The 17,740-nt window shown below is 52.4% G+C and overlaps 1 protein-coding gene across 1 annotated transcript in view; it reads right to left on the bottom strand.

Moving 5' to 3' along the window:
* Positions 1 to 17,740, bottom strand: part of CDH23 (cadherin related 23) — a 189,188-nt gene that overhangs the window by 53,391 nt on the left and 118,057 nt on the right. Inside the window, exons 14-20 of the mRNA XM_053949428.1 lie at positions 7,644 to 7,708; positions 6,888 to 7,125; positions 6,235 to 6,340; positions 6,022 to 6,149; positions 2,882 to 2,954; positions 2,530 to 2,646; positions 2,061 to 2,173 (exon numbers count right to left, since the gene is read on the bottom strand). Of these exons, the coding sequence (XP_053805403.1) occupies positions 2,061 to 2,173; positions 2,530 to 2,646; positions 2,882 to 2,954; positions 6,022 to 6,149; positions 6,235 to 6,340; positions 6,888 to 7,125; positions 7,644 to 7,708 (840 nt within the window). The remainder of the gene's footprint in view (positions 1 to 2,060; positions 2,174 to 2,529; positions 2,647 to 2,881; positions 2,955 to 6,021; positions 6,150 to 6,234; positions 6,341 to 6,887; positions 7,126 to 7,643; positions 7,709 to 17,740) is intronic.

Genomic DNA, 17,740 nt, shown 5'->3' with positions numbered 1-17,740 from the left:
GAGAGCAAGGAAGCAGAGCTGCTGCACGAGGCACAGGATCCTGAGGCGTGGAATGTCCCCTGGATGTACCCAACATGTGCTTCAGGCTGTGGCAGAGTCACCATCCCTCAGGGGATTTAATAGTTGTGGCACTTGGGGACGTGGGTTAGTGCTGGGTTTGGCAGCGCTGACTGAGGGAATGGCTGGACCTGATCCTCTTAGAGACCTTTTCCAGCCTGAATTATTCTATGGTTTTGTGATGCTGTGCTCACCCTCTGGAGGGAAAACCTGCAAGAAAATCAACATCCTGCAACTTTGCAGCCAAGGCTCCTTGGGCATAGCTGAACTGGGTTTTGTTCCTGTGTATTTACCACAGTTAAGAACAACCACAGGGCACAAGGTGTGTCTTCAAACATCTCCTTCGCTGGAAGGGAGATGAAAATCAGTGGGGGAGACGATGCAGTCGGAATGTGGCAGGAAAGGAAGGAAAAATCTTAGTGGCTGGTAAAAAGCAACAGAAAAAAACCCCAAGAATAAATGAGAAATCAGGAGAGGGTATGGTACACAGGGGGTGGGAGATGTGAAGATGAGAGCAGGGGCGAGGATGGTGCCCTGAAGTTGTCTTCATTTTCACCTGTCACCTGTCTTCATTTTCCGCGTGACAAATGGCATCCCAGCGACAGCAGCGAGCCTGTGGGATGCATCCTGGCAGTCTCTCACCTGCCCACAGCATCCATTTCTACCCAGCCTGTGGGGAGGTGTCTGAGGGAAAGGGCTGCAGCTCCAGGGGAGCTCCTGGCAGCCCCCATCCCGCAGCAGGTCCTAGTGGAGGCTTTTCCTGGGATCTTCTCTGCTCCCACTCCGCCGTGTCCCGCTGTCACACCAGGCTGAGCCGCTGGTGCCACCCCGTGGTAGAAGAGGCCAGTCTGGACAGCGCAGTGTCCGGGGACAAGCCAAGGCACCACGGTGGTCCCTGGGGAAGATTGCTGGCCCACCCCTACTCCGAGCAGCTCGTGTGCTTTACATCACCTGGGGACCTTGCAAGGCCCCTGAATGGACCTTTATTCACGATCAAAAAATTATTATTTTGAGTGCCAGGTGTATATCCCAGCAGACAAACATACTCTGCTGCCCTAGTCTCACTGAGTTTTAATATTCTTTAACTTTTTAGGGATCAGGAGGCACCTTTTCCCCCCTTGTTTTGTCTTTTAGCAAGGCTAATAGGAGAACACAATCCCACTGGAGCCCCAGAGGAGATCTCAGCATTGCACAGTCCATGCTGGTGCCCAGCCAAGGCCATCACATATCTCTGGGAGGTCCCATAGGGAGCTTCCAGTCTGATGGCCCCTCAGCAAGAGGGACAATTATTTTAGGGCTATTCCTCAGCACAACCACAGATTTCTCTGCATCGCCCTGTGTTCTGTGGGACATCTCTCCTGCAACCCCAACGAGCATCCCAGGAGCATCCAAAGGAATGAATGTCCAAAGAAATGGGATGCCATGAGCAGTGAGAGAGAATCATGGAATAGCTAAGGTTGGAAAAGACCTTTAAGGTCATCAAGTCCATCAAGGATGTATCCTTGGCTTTTGATCTCCTGGTATTTCCTGTGGGCTTTGGGTTCCCTGAGGCCTGAAAAGGGCAAGGCAAAGCACAAGGCTTCAAGGTGCAGCTCCACCAGAACCTTCCCAGGAGCACAGGCATTCCAGACTGGCTGGAAACCCTTGACCCGGGCAGCGTGTGAGCAGACTAAGGAATAATCACGTGTACCTGCGAGCTCTCCGAGTAAACCCCTTCTCAAGAGGAACAAAGGGAGCCTTCTGCAGGTGAAATAGGACTCATTACCACACCCACAGGCTCTGGAAAGTCAAGTGCCTCCTGTGTGAGTGGTTTTCCAAGGAAAGCAAGCTGACTTCAAGGTCTACACCACCTGGACAGTCATTCTGGGAGCCACAGCAGGGGTGGCGTGGAGGGCGGGAACCATCGTGTGCTCTTCACACAGCAAAAATGAAACACTGCAGCTCTCCACAGTCCCAGGTGGGCACCAGTGGCTCAAGGAGATGGGAATTCTTCCCACACTCACCATAGCAATGCCTGTCTTCTGATGGTGCCCCACGCCTCCATCCACTGCCCGGACAATGAGGATGTACTCGGATTTGGCCTCCCGGTCCAGCAAAGATGTCGTGGTGATTTCTCCTGCAGCCACAGGAGATGACAAGGTTAAAAAAGAAACAGTTAAAACCAAGGTCAGGGCGGTACACAAATGGGCCCCTTTTTGGATCCAAAAGCAGCTTTTTTTTGGATCAGGCAGCTCCTGAACTAACAGGAACCATCACAGCCAAGCCTTTCCCTAGGCTGAGGAGCTGAGTTTCCATGGATGCCTCTGCTGAAGCTGAAGCTCTCAGGGTGACTGAGCAAATGGTAGTGCCTGAAATCTGGTGAATCCCTCAAACTGTGGGACTCCTAAGCAGGCTGACTGGGGGAGAGGAGGGAAAGGTGGGGGTGAAAGAGGGAACTGAAAGGAAAAGGGCAGAGCACATCCAGAGGCTCACCTGAGCGAGCATTGATCCGAAAATGCGAGGAGCCTTCCAGGGAGTAGATGATTGACTCCTGCCCATACTCCCTGGACCGGTCCATGTCGGTGGCATTGAGAAACAGCACTGTGGCTCCTTGGGGGAGGCAGAAATGAGGACTGGGATGAGCCAGAACTGCCCTGTGCCCTCACACTGCTCCTGCAAGTCACCCAGACAGAGGGTCCCTTCTCCTACACGTGCACAAAGTGGCCAAACCCCCACGCCCCACAGCTATGAGACTTTACCAGGCTTTACCTCCCCAAAAGGGATCACCCACCCCACTCAGGGCCCTCCTGGGAGCCCAGAGAAGGAGCAGGGGTGTGCCCTGTACCTGCCATAATGTCCTCCATGACGGTTATCACGTAGGAGGGCTTGCTGAACGTGGGGGGATTGTCGTTTTCATCCTGAAGCAAAGAGAAGGTCGAGAGGCTGCTTGGGAAAAAGGCAAAATGGTCAAGCAGCTCCAAGAGTCTGGTATGGGGATACTCCTGGGTGGCTGCATCTCAAGGTGTGACCAGTTTAGGATGCCAGCGAGGGGAAGGTGGCCCTGGGGGGAGGCACTGGGGGGCTGAGCACAGGGTTCCACTGTGGAGGCAGCTGAGGCTGAGGGGAGATGATTGCCAGTGACTCTGCTGAGCCCTGCCGTGGGGATGGTACTGAGTACCCCATCACCTCACCAGCCAGCACAGGGCTGAGGAACCACCACCACCGACAGAGGAGCATCTTCTGAGCTGCTCCTGACTCTACCACGAGCCTGGGAAGCCTCAGGCACCACATGAAGCACCGCACGAAGCATTGTGCACAGACCTGATCCTCCCTCCCTGAGGAGTACAGGGGTGGCTCAGTGTTCCAGGTCACCCCGGCCACAAGGTCATGAGGCAAACTGGACTGGCCAGGGGAGCTGCTGAGCTTTGGATGCCTTCCTTCCAGAGGAGGAATGTTGTGGGTGCTTGCACAGAGGGCAGCCATAGCATTTTTTTTTGCGGGGGAAGTTGGTTTGCATCTCAAAGTGCTCCCTCCAAGCCTGTCTTTGCCAGGGACTACGGCCGTCCCGGAGAAACCAGGCAGGAGCAGTTGCTTGCAACATACCTCAAAACAGATTTTGGACTGGTTTAAAGCTCCCCCAGGGGGCTTTAAATGCTGTTTAAACATGGTTAAGAATCTGCCTTAAATGAACTAAACCCAACTGCCTATGGAGGGAAGGACGGAGCTGCCAGGACATTAAAACACCGTTATGGGCCTCTCCATTTCCCTGAGGCTGCCCTGGAGACGATTTCTACCTGGAGACCACTGATGGACCTGCAGGCTCAGCTGCTCCTGCTGCCACGGAACCTGAGATTTGAAGCAATTTCACGTGCCAACGATGCCCATCATGCTGCAATTAAATTGCCAGCCTCTGCTTTAGTTTCTGTCAGCAGGTGGTCTTTAATCAGCCTTTGAGTCACTCAGCTTTGCTGGCATGTCCTCTGAGGGTAATGAGGAACTTGTTGCCTGTCCTGGTGATGTCCTCACCATCCCTCCTCCTCCTCCTCCTCTTCCCCGGGATTGGTGAAGCTCATCCAGGTCAAACCCAGGAGGCCTGGGCAGGTTAAAGGCAACGGAGAGGCTGAGTGCAGCTGGATGGGGCTGAGCTGGGGCTCCAGCTGGGTGGACACGAGCCAGAGCAGATGTTGTGTGGTGTCATTAATGTTCCTGAGATCATCAGGCCGTGCTCAGCAAGGCCACGGCCCGGCAAGCCTAATCCCAAGGAGGCAGGGTTTGCTCCTGGCTGGCTCTCCACCTGGCCAGAGCTGGCCTGCACCTGCCTCCTACTCGAGAAGGACATTTCCCACTTCAGCCACAGGAGCTCCAAAGCTCCCCAAGGCACCCGCAGCGACGCCAGACAGAACCTGGCACTCTTCCACTCCCACAGAAGACAATATCCACCTAACCAGCTAAAACCAGCTTCCTATGCTCTCTTGACCCTTAGCCTTCCTCCCTACAACTTCACCCTCGGACAGCCACTGTATCATGGGATCTGAGAATGGATTGGGTTGGAAGGGACATTAAAGCTCAGACAGTTCCCACCCCCTGCCATGGGCAGGGACACCTTCCACTATCCCAGGTCACTCCCAGCCCCATCCAATCTGGTCTTGAACACTGCCAGGGACTCAGGGGCACACACAGCTCCTCTCAGCAACCTGTGCTGGGGCCTCACCACTCTCACAGAGAAGAATTTCTTCCCAATATCCAACCTAAACCTCCCCTCTCCTCCAGTCTGAAGCTGATCCCCCTTGTCCTATCCCTCCAGGCCACCTCCAAGGATGCTGAGAGGGGCCCACGCTCACGCCAAGCACACAACCCCTCTCCTCCAGGCACAGGCACGCCACGAGCCGCCGGCTCATCGCCCTGAGCAGGGCGTCAGTGGCAGGGAGTGAGGCAGAAACTTATTAGCGGTGCTATTTCCTGGGATCCTGGCGCGGCGCGCACTATTAGTTCTGACTCGGCGCTCCCTCTACAAAAGCGTATTGTCCCCTAATGGGAAATCTACAAGGCGAGTTTGACTTCTTTATTAAAAACCAACAACCAAAGGATGAAAAAAAAATCACCTCCCTCCACACTCGCTCTGGTTCTGCCTTCTCACAGCTCTTGTTCCTCAAGTGCCGTCACAAAACACTTCCCCCTCATTTTCTTCTTAGTTTTTGGCTTTTATTTCTTTTCTTTTTCCAGCTGAGAGAAATTCCCTTTGGTTGAGAGCGGGAAAAGTGACAGCTACTTAAACCCTGCCAGCGTACAGACCCAACCTGGGGAGATGACCCACTCAAGTGTTGTCTTGAAAAGCAGGTGTTTACGCTGTCGAAAGCCCAGTGTGGGAAGGATGAATTTAACCACCACTAACTCCCTGGGCACTGCCTTGCTCTCCCTCTCTCGAGCATGGTGAGGCATCTGAAGGCAAGACATGCTCGTGGGACTTCATTCCCCTCTCACAGCATCGTTGGCTTTATCTCCTCCACCTTCCCAGACTGACGCTGCCGTCAGCCAGGCAGAGATCCCACAGCTGCGAGACTGACACGTTATCAACCAAACTGTCTCCATCACTGACACCTCCCTGCAGACACCCTCAAACCACGATGTGCCTCAGAGTGACACGCCGATCTGATCTTCCCGAGGAACGCTGCGATGCTTTGCGTCTCCCAGCAGAAACCCCTCCTCCAGAGGGATTTCCACACCGCTCCTGCTCTGCTCCTCACCCCGTGGTTAGCTGTGGCATGAGACACGTACGACACACACACACACGAGACGCATGTAATGGGAACCCACTCATACACATCCTCCACGGGGTGGGACAGTCTTGTCGGGTTATTGACGAATTAATAGTCCTGTTGGGTTATTGATTAATTAATAGTCTTGTTGGGTTATTGATGGATTAATAGCACTGCTGTGGAGCAACTGCAGGGAAAGCACGAGGGGAATGCCAGGCACTGCACTTACAAACACCTCGATGGTGACGGGGACGGTGCTGTTGAGTGGCGGGTTGCCGGCGTCCTTGGCCATCACCGTCAGGTAGATGACCCCGTTGGCCACCTGCTCGTAGTCCAGGGGTTGGTTCACGCTGATCACTGGAAGGATGCACAGTGGGGGGGTCAGGGGAGCAGGATGTGGCAGGCTCAGGGGTGCCCCTGTGGTGCCAGGACCAGCACCTACCTCCGTACCCTTCTGACACCGTGATGTCGAAGTAGTCGCGGAAGGCAGACGCCTGCACGATGCTGTAGGAGATCTGGTTGTTCGGAGGGGAGTCCTCATCAGATGCCTAGGGTGTGAGCAGAGGGAATACATGGGCATGGGAGCTGTGCCAGGGAGAGCTGAGGTGGTGGGAGGTGTAGGCTGGGCCCAAGGAGACTGGAAAAGTGATGGAGGGAGCTGTGCCCATCAAGGGCCCTGAGGGAATCTGTAAACCAGCCTCCTCTCGCCTGCTTCTCTCATGCAAGAGGGAAACTGGTTGTTGGGACCTGCTCTAAAAGATGTTTGTTAAACCCATCACAGGCACTGATCATTTTAAACTCATAGAGAGAGGTTTAGATTAGATATCAGGTAAAAATTCTGCCCTGTGAGGGTGGTGAGGCCTTGGCATAGGTTGCCCAGAGAAGATGTGGCTGCCCCATCCCTGAAAGTGTTCAAGGCCAGGCTGAATGGGGCTTAGAGCGACTTGGTCTTGTGGAAGATGTCCCCAGCCATGGCAGGGTGCTGGAACTGTCTGAGCTCTAAGCTCCCTTGCAACTCAAACCATTCTGTGATTCTAACCCACTCCTGTCTCCCTCCTGCACATCCCAAGCGGAGGAGCCACGGCAGTCCCTCACCCGGAGCCGGACCACCTGGCTGACGGAGGGCTCGTTCTCCCGCAGGGCCCCCAGGTAGGCCTCCTTCTGGAAGGTGGGGACATTGTCATTGACGTCGAGGACGTTGATCCTGACGCGCCCCGTCGTCTCCTCCCCGCCGCCGTCGCGGGCGATGACGGTCAGGGTGTAGCGCTGCGTGGTCTCGAAGTCCAGCCGAGCTGTCAGGATGATCACACCCGTGTCCTTGTCCAGGGAGAAACTGAGGGGACAGCAAAGGAAAGGGAAAAAGCCTTGGTGACCACACGCTGGAGAGGCAGCAGCCTGACAGCGTGAAGTTCACGATTTTTTAATGGGGGATATTAGGTCCCAGAACACCTTTGAGAGCCCCACAGAGCTGAGCAGTGAGCAACCCTCAGTGCTGCTCTACAGGCAGAGAAAACGGGTGCAGAGGCCCACAGATCTGCTCTGCTGGGCAGCCCATGTATGTTCCCCAACTTTCCACCAAAGGTGTTGCTCCAGGGCTGACAACTCGCTGTGAAACCATTTGCTGGTCTCAAGCAATGCTGGTGCCTGCAGGTCCCACCTTTGCAAAGCAATTAAACATGCTGAGCACCAGGCATGTGCTGAGCTCACACCTCTGGGAGACAGCACAGACAGGGGATCATAAGGCATTTCACAGGTAGGATGTAACCAATGCCTTTTGTAGCCCTGTGACTGCCCAGTGGGGTTAGAAGAGGATTTTGGAGGCTCAAACTCCTGCCAGTCAGTCACACTTACCGGTCAGGGTCATCGCTGAAGAAATAACTGACTTTCCCATATGTGCCCACATCATTGTCAGTTGCCTGGAAAACGTAAAATGTAATTAATAAATGAAGGCATTTATGGAAACGTTGCATTGAACACAGCTCTGCAGACCTGCTGTGCTGCCATTTATCCCTCAAGAGCTGCAGGGCAGGGGCTGCTTGCACTCCCCTGCTCATCCCTGGCTCCCAGCCTGCTCTGGCTAACAGCCCTCCATCAACATTCCTCAGCATTGCTCCCAAAACCTTTGGCAGTGGGAAATGTTACACCTACTTACTACCCCTGACACACTAAGCTAACCTGGGAAGCACACCTGAAATAAAAGTCTCCATGGATAATTCCTGAGGGCCACCCTTCCTGACCCTGTGGAAGACAGAAAGCTGGGACTCTGCAGCCGCAGCTCACATCCTTCCCTGCGCAATCTAGAGTTGTGTTGGGCTTGCAGGGGCTGGTTTTTGGTAGCAGGGGGCCACAGAGGTGGCTTCTGTGAGAAGCTGCTGGAAGCTTCCACCATGTCTGGCAGAGCCAGCCCCTGATGGCTCTGAAGATGGACATGCTGCTGGCCAAAAATTAGAGATGATGGTAATGCCTCTGTGATGATAGATTTAAGAAGAAAAGCAGCTGGAGGAGGCTGTGCTCCAGTGGGAGGCCCGATGGAGAGAAGGGCCCTGCTCCCAGGCTGGAGCAGCCTGTCCTTGGAGGACTGCACCCCATGGAAGGGTGACCCACACTGCAGCAGTTGGGGGACGACAGTGTGCCCGTGGGAGGGACTCAGGTTGCAGCAGGTATGGCAGGAGTGCTGCTCATGACATTTGGACCCATGCTGGAGAAGTTCACAGAGAACTGTCCCCCGCAGGAGGGACCCCATGGTGTTACTGGGAAGGACTCCTCTCCCTGAGCCAAGAAGAAGAAAACCTTAATTGATGAACTGACCCAAACCCCCACACCCTGTCCCCTGTTCTGTCAGTGGGAAGGAGGGAGGGTTTGGGGAGAAGAAAAAGTGGTTTATAACGGCTTACTTTACTTCTCAATATCCTCCTCTGATTTTATTAGCAATAAACTCACTTTGCACCTCCCCTTGGAGTGTGTTCTCCCAGTCCTTATCTCAACTCGTGAACCCTTTGTTAATTTTTTTTCTCTCCTCTGCCCAGCTGTGGCAGGGGAGGGTGAGTGAATGGCTTTCGTGGGTGCCAATGTCAAACCACGACAAGAGTAGAGGAATAAAAATCCATCACATTTCAGAATGGTGCCCCAGGTAAAAATACAGACCTGGAAAAGCAAGGAATAGTGAGCTTTCCAAAAGGACAGCCCTTCTGGGGGTGCAATCTGCTGTATTCCCATGGATGGAGTGGCTCGGAATGCTGCGGGATGCATCTACTCCACCAGCAGCTGCTGGAGCTGGAGCAGGCTGGTCACGGCTAAATGACCAGCACCTTCTGGGGAAAGTGTTCACAACTCACTGTGTCAGCTCTGGATGAGCAAAGCAAGATTTATTTGTGTTTTAAAGTCTTTGCTCTAATGAATATATAAAATATGCATGAGTGGCAGCAGGAAAAAGGGACAGAAAATTTTATTTTTAGGTGAGGAAAGCAGAATGCAATCCCCCAAATATCCTTTTTCTCCCCCAGTATATTTTCTAAATTGAGTCCTGTCTGGATTACTTAGAGACCAACAGGAATGTGAAGAAGCAGGGTCAAAGACACATTTTATGTGCAGATACCAGGAAAAGGCTGGTATTTTAGGAGTGGCATGGAACACGGCCTGTTCCTGAAACCTTCCTGATTTATCGATGGCCTTGATTACCCTTGACAGCAGAGCAGGAGCTTGAGCACAGCTTCACCCCCATGTGCTGCTCCCCTGCCACACCACGGGGTGACACAGAGCAAAAGGCAGGAAAACCAGAGAGGATTATTTAAGTTTTTCTCCCCAGACACTTTCCCAGGCTGAGAAGTGAACTCCTGCTGCTTGGTGCCAGCCGAAGGGTGCTCTGGAGGATCCAGCCTTCCAGACCTCCTGATTCTGCTGATTTTCCTCTCCACTGCTGCAATGTGATTTCCTTTCTGTGGGCATTGGAAGTGTGTTGGGTAAAATGGAACAAATCTGCAGAAATCTGCCTGGAGAGATGCCCAGAGAGTGAGCAGCACCCACTCCTGGGGGACAAGTCCCTCTGAGGTCCATCTTCCCTCCCAGAGCACAACCATGGAGGTGCTCCATCCCAGGCAGAGTGTGGCAACTCTTCCATATGGAAACACTTGGAGAGAAGTGGGGTCAACCCACCATCTGCCCACACCAGCATCCTTCAGCCAACTCATTTTGGGGTTAATCCCCCATCCTAACACCTGCCACCAGCCCCTTTTTTGGGTCCTCTCTCCCCGAAATCCTTGAGCGCTTCGAGCACCCTCAGCACTGCCAGCCCTCAACCTCCAGCCAGGATTTTTCCTATCCATTACTTCTGTGCCCACAACTGCTGTGAATCCCTCAGTTCTATTCATTCCTGAGTGGCTGGTGCGAGAGCAGAGTCCAGAAAAGCATTTTCCATGCACCTGGATGGGCTGGTGATGAGATAATGATTTACAGGGGGTCTGACAGTACCAGAAAGCACGGGCAAAATGAATTCCCTTCATTTGGCCCCATACAATTGCACTCGTAAGTGCTTATTGCAGTGACAGACAACACTGGGAAAGTGTAATTTTCTTCTGACGAGGGGGAAAAAAAATACAAACAGGGAAGGAGGAAGGTTAAAACAAGGTTAGTGAGGAGGGAATGGGAGCCCTGGGGAGAGGGGAGCCAGGAGGGTGGCTGGACCACAAGCTGTGATGACATCAAAAGTGCCAGTGAGGCAAAAAGCCCCTCTCTCCAGAGGAGCCAGGAGGACAGGCAGCCTGATTCTGCCCCATCTGCCACCTCACCAGCCAGGCTAATTAATGTCCCTGATTTACACCAGAGAGGTGGAAGGTGAGGCCGGCTGGATGGCTTTCCTGGCAACGGAGCATCATGGAGATAATGCTGGGCAATGGAGCAGGTTAGTTGAGCGTGACAGGGAACATGCTAAAAAAAAAAAAAAAAAAAAACCAAACCACGCACGCTCAGCATATTTAATTTGGGATCTTCACCTGTTTCTGCATTACCAAGCTTTTTCCCCTCTAAGGGTAAAAAAGGATGCTCAGCTGCTCAAGCCCCCGGGGAGGCAATGCACACTCCCGTTGCAGAGCGATGCCGAGGGCTGTGAGAGAGCACACGCCTGCGGAGCACCCCAAACCCCACCGAGCTGTCAGCAATCCCGGGGTGCCAGCTGTTTTCCTGTGGCTTTTCCCAATCACTGACTCATTTCCCCCGCCAGCATGCAAGCATCCATCCCCACAGCCCGGGGAGGAAAGGCATCTGGCTGGAAGTTTCTCGGGGTTCCACCTGGAGAAGCAATCAAATGGCTTTTACGGCTCTCCTCTCCTGCCCGGAATATTAAAGCGGGATTTGCCCACTGGAGCCTGCAAAAGGGCAGGATGAAAACGCGGGTCCACATCTGTACTTTTATGAGCTGTCACCAGCACAGACCATTTCTAAAAAAATCCCACATTTGTGCAGCTAAACTCTGTGAGAGTGGCAAGAAGAGGAAGCCTGGATAACCCAAAGGATTAATTTACTCTGCTGCAGCATGATGTGGGCACCCAGCACACAAATCACACAAAAATATTCACGGCCTGGCTCTCTGTCCATCTGCATCCCCCAAGCACAAATATTTGGGATGTCTCCTTTTGTCCCACCAAGGGCCATCATATCCACCCTTCCCCACCCACAGGCCAGCAGAGACAAAAGCGAGGAGCTGGCGAGCAGTTCTGCACTCGTGGGCAATTCTGCAGGAAAGGGCATGTCATCCAATTTGTTCAGGAAACAATAGCAATGTTTGACATGTCATCAGGATTGATGGAGCAGAAATTTACATGGGAGAATTCAGTTTTAAACAGCTCCATGGAGCTTCACCCGGTAATGGTTTCGACATTCATCATCCGCCAGACCCACTCAACGACTCCTTAAACTGCCGGAGATTAACTCTACTCGCAGCAGCTTCGGGGAGCACGGCAGGAGGAGTCGGAGGGCTTAAACAACCAAGAAGAGCCTTCGAGGTGGCTCAGATCCCCCACAGAGCTCATTGGGATGGCACTCCTCCTCCCAAAACTGTCAGACAGGGATGAGCAGCTGGAAGTTGGGTGCAGGGGTGAGCAGAGCTCATTGGAATGGTGATCAGGGCTGCCATGTCCTGCCTGGCTGAAGAGCCAAACCCTTCCCACCTTTCCTACCGGAGCAGGTCCCAGCTCTGTTTGTTCTCCTTCGCCCTCTTTGTTTTCCCTCCCTCACATGCACAAAGCAGGAAATAAAAATTGATGGGGAACAAATTGCTTTGGCCAGGAGCTCTCTGCTTAAAAGAGTTGTGGCAGGAAAGCAATTACAGGACGTCAAAAAGCTGTCAGGTTACTGGAATGACCGGGCAGAGCCTTGTCCATGCCTGCTCCCCTGGCTTGCTCCAGCAAGATGCCTGGGGCTTGGGAAAGCAAACAGAAGGAGGATTCCCATCTACTTCCTATTTTTTTTTTTGTTTGTTTGTTTGTTTTCTTTTCTAGGAAAGCGAGGCAGATCTAGTTGCTGCTTGGGGCTGACTTGGACAGCCACGGGCTGCTCAGACTGTGGTACAGGAATTCCAGGGTGGGAAGCCATGCCCTGGTGTCCGACTGATTTTTGGAGCCACCAAAACCTGCATGTATTAAGTAGGCAGCCACCCAAACATTCCTTCCTCAAGGCAAGCTCAGGTCCCAGGGGAATAACAGCTAACTGCTGGTAGCCACTGGGATTGGGATTTGATTTTGATTTGGAGGAGACAAATGTGAAGGGCCAAGGGCTTCCATGAGATGCAATCACCGGGCTGCAAAAGCCGAAAGGAAAACCAATGGAAAACCTACTTAAAGTTATTATGGAATGACTTTAGTCGGAAAACAGCTCTTTTGTCAGCATTGCCTGGCCCGGCCGTGGTCTCCCCCAGGCTTTTACAGAGAGGCTGCCCGGCGGGAGGTGGCAATCAGAGCCGGTGGCTGGCTGGCACGGGAGCCCAGTGGCTCCAGTGATTAGCTGGGAAAGAGGGAGTGGGGAATCAAGGCAGTGCCGGCCTGCCACTGCTTCCCCAGCGGCTCCAAACCCTGCCCAGGGCCAGCCAGCTCAATCGGCGCTAATGACCCCGGAGGGCTGCGCTGAACCCGGCTAGGGGGGAAAAATAGTCAATCAACCCCCCTGGGAATGGCAGAGCTTTTCCCCACCTCTTCTGCCAGCCACCGGGGAAAACAAGAGCCTTCCTGATTGTGTTTTATAACAGCAGCCCCTGCAACATCAGCTCCACACAGGCAAGGTTAACACTTGCCTGGGCAGCCGTGATTTAGCGGGCAGTGATTTACTGTAGCCAGGCTGCTGGAATGGCTGGAGACTGGGCTTTAAAACACCAGGTGACAGAAGATGGCCCAAAAGTGAGATAAACAGGCTCTTCCAGCATGGATTTTCACTGGTGACACCCAAGACCATTTAAATGCCCACGGGTTTTACTGGAGCTGGGTGCAAGTCCTCCGCTAATGAAGCGCATTGATTTCATATTCTCCTGTTGTCCACCTAAATGGCAAGTGGCACATCTCAGCGATTAAATAACACCACAACTGCCTGGCCTGACATCTCAATCCCTTCGCTGTTGGGTCTCTAATGAATTTTACAGCCCAGCAAAATGGAAGAAATTAAGGTCAAAGTCTGGTGGAAGAAATATAAATTCTCAAGGATCACTAAAGTGTTTTGCAAGAGCTCTGGGAAGCCGATCACGCCACCCACCATCTGCAACCGCATCTCACGCAGGTGAGAGGCCCAGCAGGCACAGGGGGGATAAAACAAAGGAGGAGGGATGGGCTGAACAGGTCCCAGAGATGGACATAAACATGTTGCATTCCAGCTGGAGAAAGGGAATGGCAAAACCCAACTGATTTGCACATCTAATGGTTCCTAAACGCTCAGTTCAGGCAAATTACCCTCCTCTAACACCAACCTGAGCACGTCAGCAGCACCAGGGGCAGCTCAAGGTCATCTGTCCAGGGGTGACAATGCCCATGTCACAGTGTCACTCAGCCAGCAGCAACCCCTGGGTGCCGATTCCCATGGGAGCCCTTTGCTCGAGGAAACAGCCTTGGATGCTTTGGGAGAGATGTGGGGGCTGAGGGCAGCTTTGAAAACAGATTAAAATCACAGGAGTGTTGGCTCCATAGGAACTCTGTGGGTGTAAAAGCATGAGGAGTCTGGGAGAGGATGCATCAAGGTGAAGACAGTGATGGCCCTAAAGGGACTGCTGAGAAGGAGGTGTGAGGCCAGGGTGTTCACATGGCAAAGAGCATCACCTTGGGAAAACTTCTCCCTTGAACTCTCAGCCACATCCCAAATCACCAGGCAAAGCCAGCAGCAAAGGAAAACCACCCAACCCCATCTCCTACTGGGAAGAGTGGGAGGCATGGGGGGGAATCCTGCTGCCTGGCTTGTGCAATTTGGACAGGAGCAGGGCTGCATTTGCTTCCTGATTTTCTTTCCCCTCTCACAGTTGGGTTTTTTCCTTTTTTTTCTTTTCGGTTGGGCAGGGGGAAGGGGCCAGACTGTGATTTTGTTTTGTTTTCCCACCTCTGCTCTAGCTGTGCATTTTTCCTGACAGCTCCATCAGGACAGGGAGAGGCTGCAGAAGCTGCAATAATTCTCTCTCTCTCTCTCTCTCTCCTCAGCTCTCGGGCTGTCATGATTCCTATTCCACCCCATTTCGGTCTCACGGATTGATATTTAGATTAAAGAGATAAACACAGCCAAAGAGCACTGGGCCCTGACAGAAAGACGAGGACTTCAGATCTGTCAATCATGCCTGGTAACTCCCTCCTCCCCTTCCCTTTATTTACAGAGCTGGCTTGATAAGAATATTTAATGGGAACAAGGAGTGCAAGCATATTTTTATACTTGTAAAAACCCAAGGAGCACGCAGGAAGAAGCCAAGCCATTCATGTTTAACTTTCCAGGCAATTTGGAATCATCTGCTTTGATTATTTAACTCTTTACTGTTTCTTGTGTTTGCAGTTTTCCTCTCCTCTTGCAGATAAAGGATTCAATTTTCTTTTAAGCGGCAGGGAAATTGGAAGAGATTTTGTTCTGTTTAAGCACAGCTGGAGATGGAGCACTGGGGAGGGGGGGATTGTGAACAACAAGATCAATTAAGATGCTGACAGGGAGGGAGAGCTGTGTGGGCCACAGGTGGGGAGAAGGGCTGGAAGAAAGGACAAAGCCCAGGCTTAGAGGACATCAGAAACGTCCAGCTGAGAGTTCTCCAGCCTCCACGAGCTGCTGCTGAGCCATGCTTTCATATTCCCACCAGTGCCCCCTGAATGCCCTCCTGCTTTCTTAGATCCTCTCCACACGTCTGAGCCTCTGCAGCACCCAGCTTGCCCCGGACATTTGGCTGGCAGTCCCCAGTTACCCTGTCCATTCCTCCTCTGCAGCAAGGACTTTCCAAGACATTTTCCATCCACATAAAGCAGAAGGAAAGGAGGAAGCTGGGCTGGGAGTCCTCCCAGTGTTTCCCCACCCTGTACTTCCATAACCCATGCGAGAAGGTAGAGGAGGTGCAAGGTACTCCTCACGTAGGTGGGGCAGATGAGTCCCCACAGAGCAGGACACAAACTCAACCCCCTGAGCAAAATGCAGAGGGTCAGCCAGCTGAAAAAGGTTGAGAAGCCCTGTGCTGTCCTCATGGTGGCAGCCCTGCCGACCACCATGACACGATGGGCTGCACCAGTCTCTGGTCCTAATGCTGGGAGAGCACCCCAGGTGCCACTGAAGGGACAGGGGATGGTTTATCCCACGCTGATTCCCCATGGAAGATCCTTGGATGCCTTTTTATCCATCCATTGGCTTACAAGATGAGCCCCTCACCCACCAGCACTTCAGAGCTGCAGCCTCTACTACTGCCTTTGATCCCCAACTGCTTCTGCCCCCTGCATTTATTTGTTCCTCAAGAAAATGGGGAAAGAAAAGCTTTGGAGATCACCAAGAAACAACAGACAGCGACAGCTCCACAGGTATTGGGGGATAGAGAGTGCCCTTGGCCACAGGGACGGCGGGATGCAGCGTGGGGTGAGTCCTGAAGGGAACCAGAAGAACCCCCAAAGGCTTGCAAAGCCTCATTCCACCCACATCAGGACTTGGAATGGGACAAACCCAGAGGGATGCAACTCTCTGGGCATCCCACAGTTGCTCTGGGATGGCTGCAAAGCAGCATGATGGGATGTGGGAGCGCCGTGAGGGGATGCTGGAGCCCACAGACCATGGCACCATCCCAGCCAAACTCAAAGGCTGATGGCTGATTGGGAAAGTGATTTGCATCCTAAATAGCTGTTTATTGATGTCTGCAACTCTCCTTGCCAGGGTGGGAAAAGTACATTATTACTTTCTTGTTGACTGGCGTTTACAGCTGGTTGGAAAGAAGGGGAAAGAAAATCAGGCCGGGATTGATTTTCCCATCTCCAACAGGAGGCCAAAGAGAGATCGAGGCAGCAGAAGAAAACTGACAGCTGGGTGGCAAAGGAGAGGAACTTTGCCAACCAAATTAAAGGTTGATTTAATGAGGAGAGTAATGGAAGGTTAATTAGCACATTTACTTCATTAGGTTCTTACTAACAGGGCTTCTCCTGAGGAAGTGCAGTGGCAGGGAGGGGAAGATGAGAATCCAGGTGAATGGATGTGCTGGGGATGATGTTCAGGGAGGGGACAACCCTGGAGGGGTAGGAGAAAGGGACTGCTCAGGAATGTGAACCCATATATGTGTGTGTGTATATATATATATATATATATATATATATATAATGTACGCATATACATAAGAATACACAGGCTAATGCATTTGCCAGAATCACAGGGACAGCAGCTCTTCACCTTCTCTCCATCAAATAATCTGAATTTTTTAATCCAGATTTCATAAAAAAACAGAGAAAGTAGTGGGTTTTTTTGCACACAAGACTGCCTTAGAGATTCAGGTTATCAAGCCACGAGGGAACAGGGTGCTTATTTTACCTGCCTTGCCACATATCACAAGATACAGAGAATCATTCCCGTGCTGAAATCGATGCCTGCTGGTTGAATTGGACACCACAGTTTATAATCTGAGGTCTGCTGGAGATGCTCACACTGTTTCTGAGGGTCTCCAAAAGAAAACTGTGGAAAGCCCACTGGCAGCTTGCCCAAAAGTACTCTGTGTGTGTGTGTGTGTGTGTGTGTGTGTGTGTATTTAAAGCTCTGAAAAGTCTCCATATCCATTTCAGACTCCCTGAGGGTGGTTGCTTTCAGAAGAATCTCAGCCCCACCCCAGGCCAGAGGTGTTTCAGGGCAAGGAGGACACCAAGGCAAGGCAGAGCACATAACCTCTCAGGGATTTGGGAGGAGGACATCCCACAGAGAAGGAAGTCATAACTCAGCAAGGATTTGGGACAAATAGCTACACAGACCATCCCAGAGAGGTGCTGATGTGGCTTCCAAAGCATGGCTCATCTATCTGATCCATGCCTGACCTGGCTGGAGTCAGGAAGAGCTGGCAGGACAGGATCAGGAAGGGCAGGGGCTAATGCCTGCTGGGAGATGCTTGTGTGGGGCTTGGAGGAGGGCAAGTGGGTAATTCATTCCCTGCAAGCCCCTCCATGCCTCCCTGTGCTACAATGAGGACTTTATCCAATGACACAAAACCACCCAAACCCATGGAGAAGGAGGTGAAGAAGGATCAGCCTCCCCCCTAAAACCTCCATCTTGCTTTATATATATTACCATATTCTAAAACCTCAAACTCTAAGTTTTCCACCATGTGGTATCACACACTTCTTCTCAAACTCCACACCCACAATCCCAGCGCTATCATTCAACTTCGGAAGCTTCTCCACGGCCTCAGATCAAGCACAGTGTTCTCTCTTGGGGGTCAGTGCCTGTCAGCATGGAAAGTCTAAAATTCTCAGCATGCAGGGTTCCCACAGGAGAGCAGG

Source organism: Vidua chalybeata, chromosome 8, assembly GCF_026979565.1.
Source record: "Vidua chalybeata isolate OUT-0048 chromosome 8, bVidCha1 merged haplotype, whole genome shotgun sequence".
NCBI lineage: Eukaryota > Metazoa > Chordata > Aves > Passeriformes > Viduidae > Vidua > Vidua chalybeata.
This window is presented reverse-complemented; position numbering and strand designations above follow the sequence as displayed.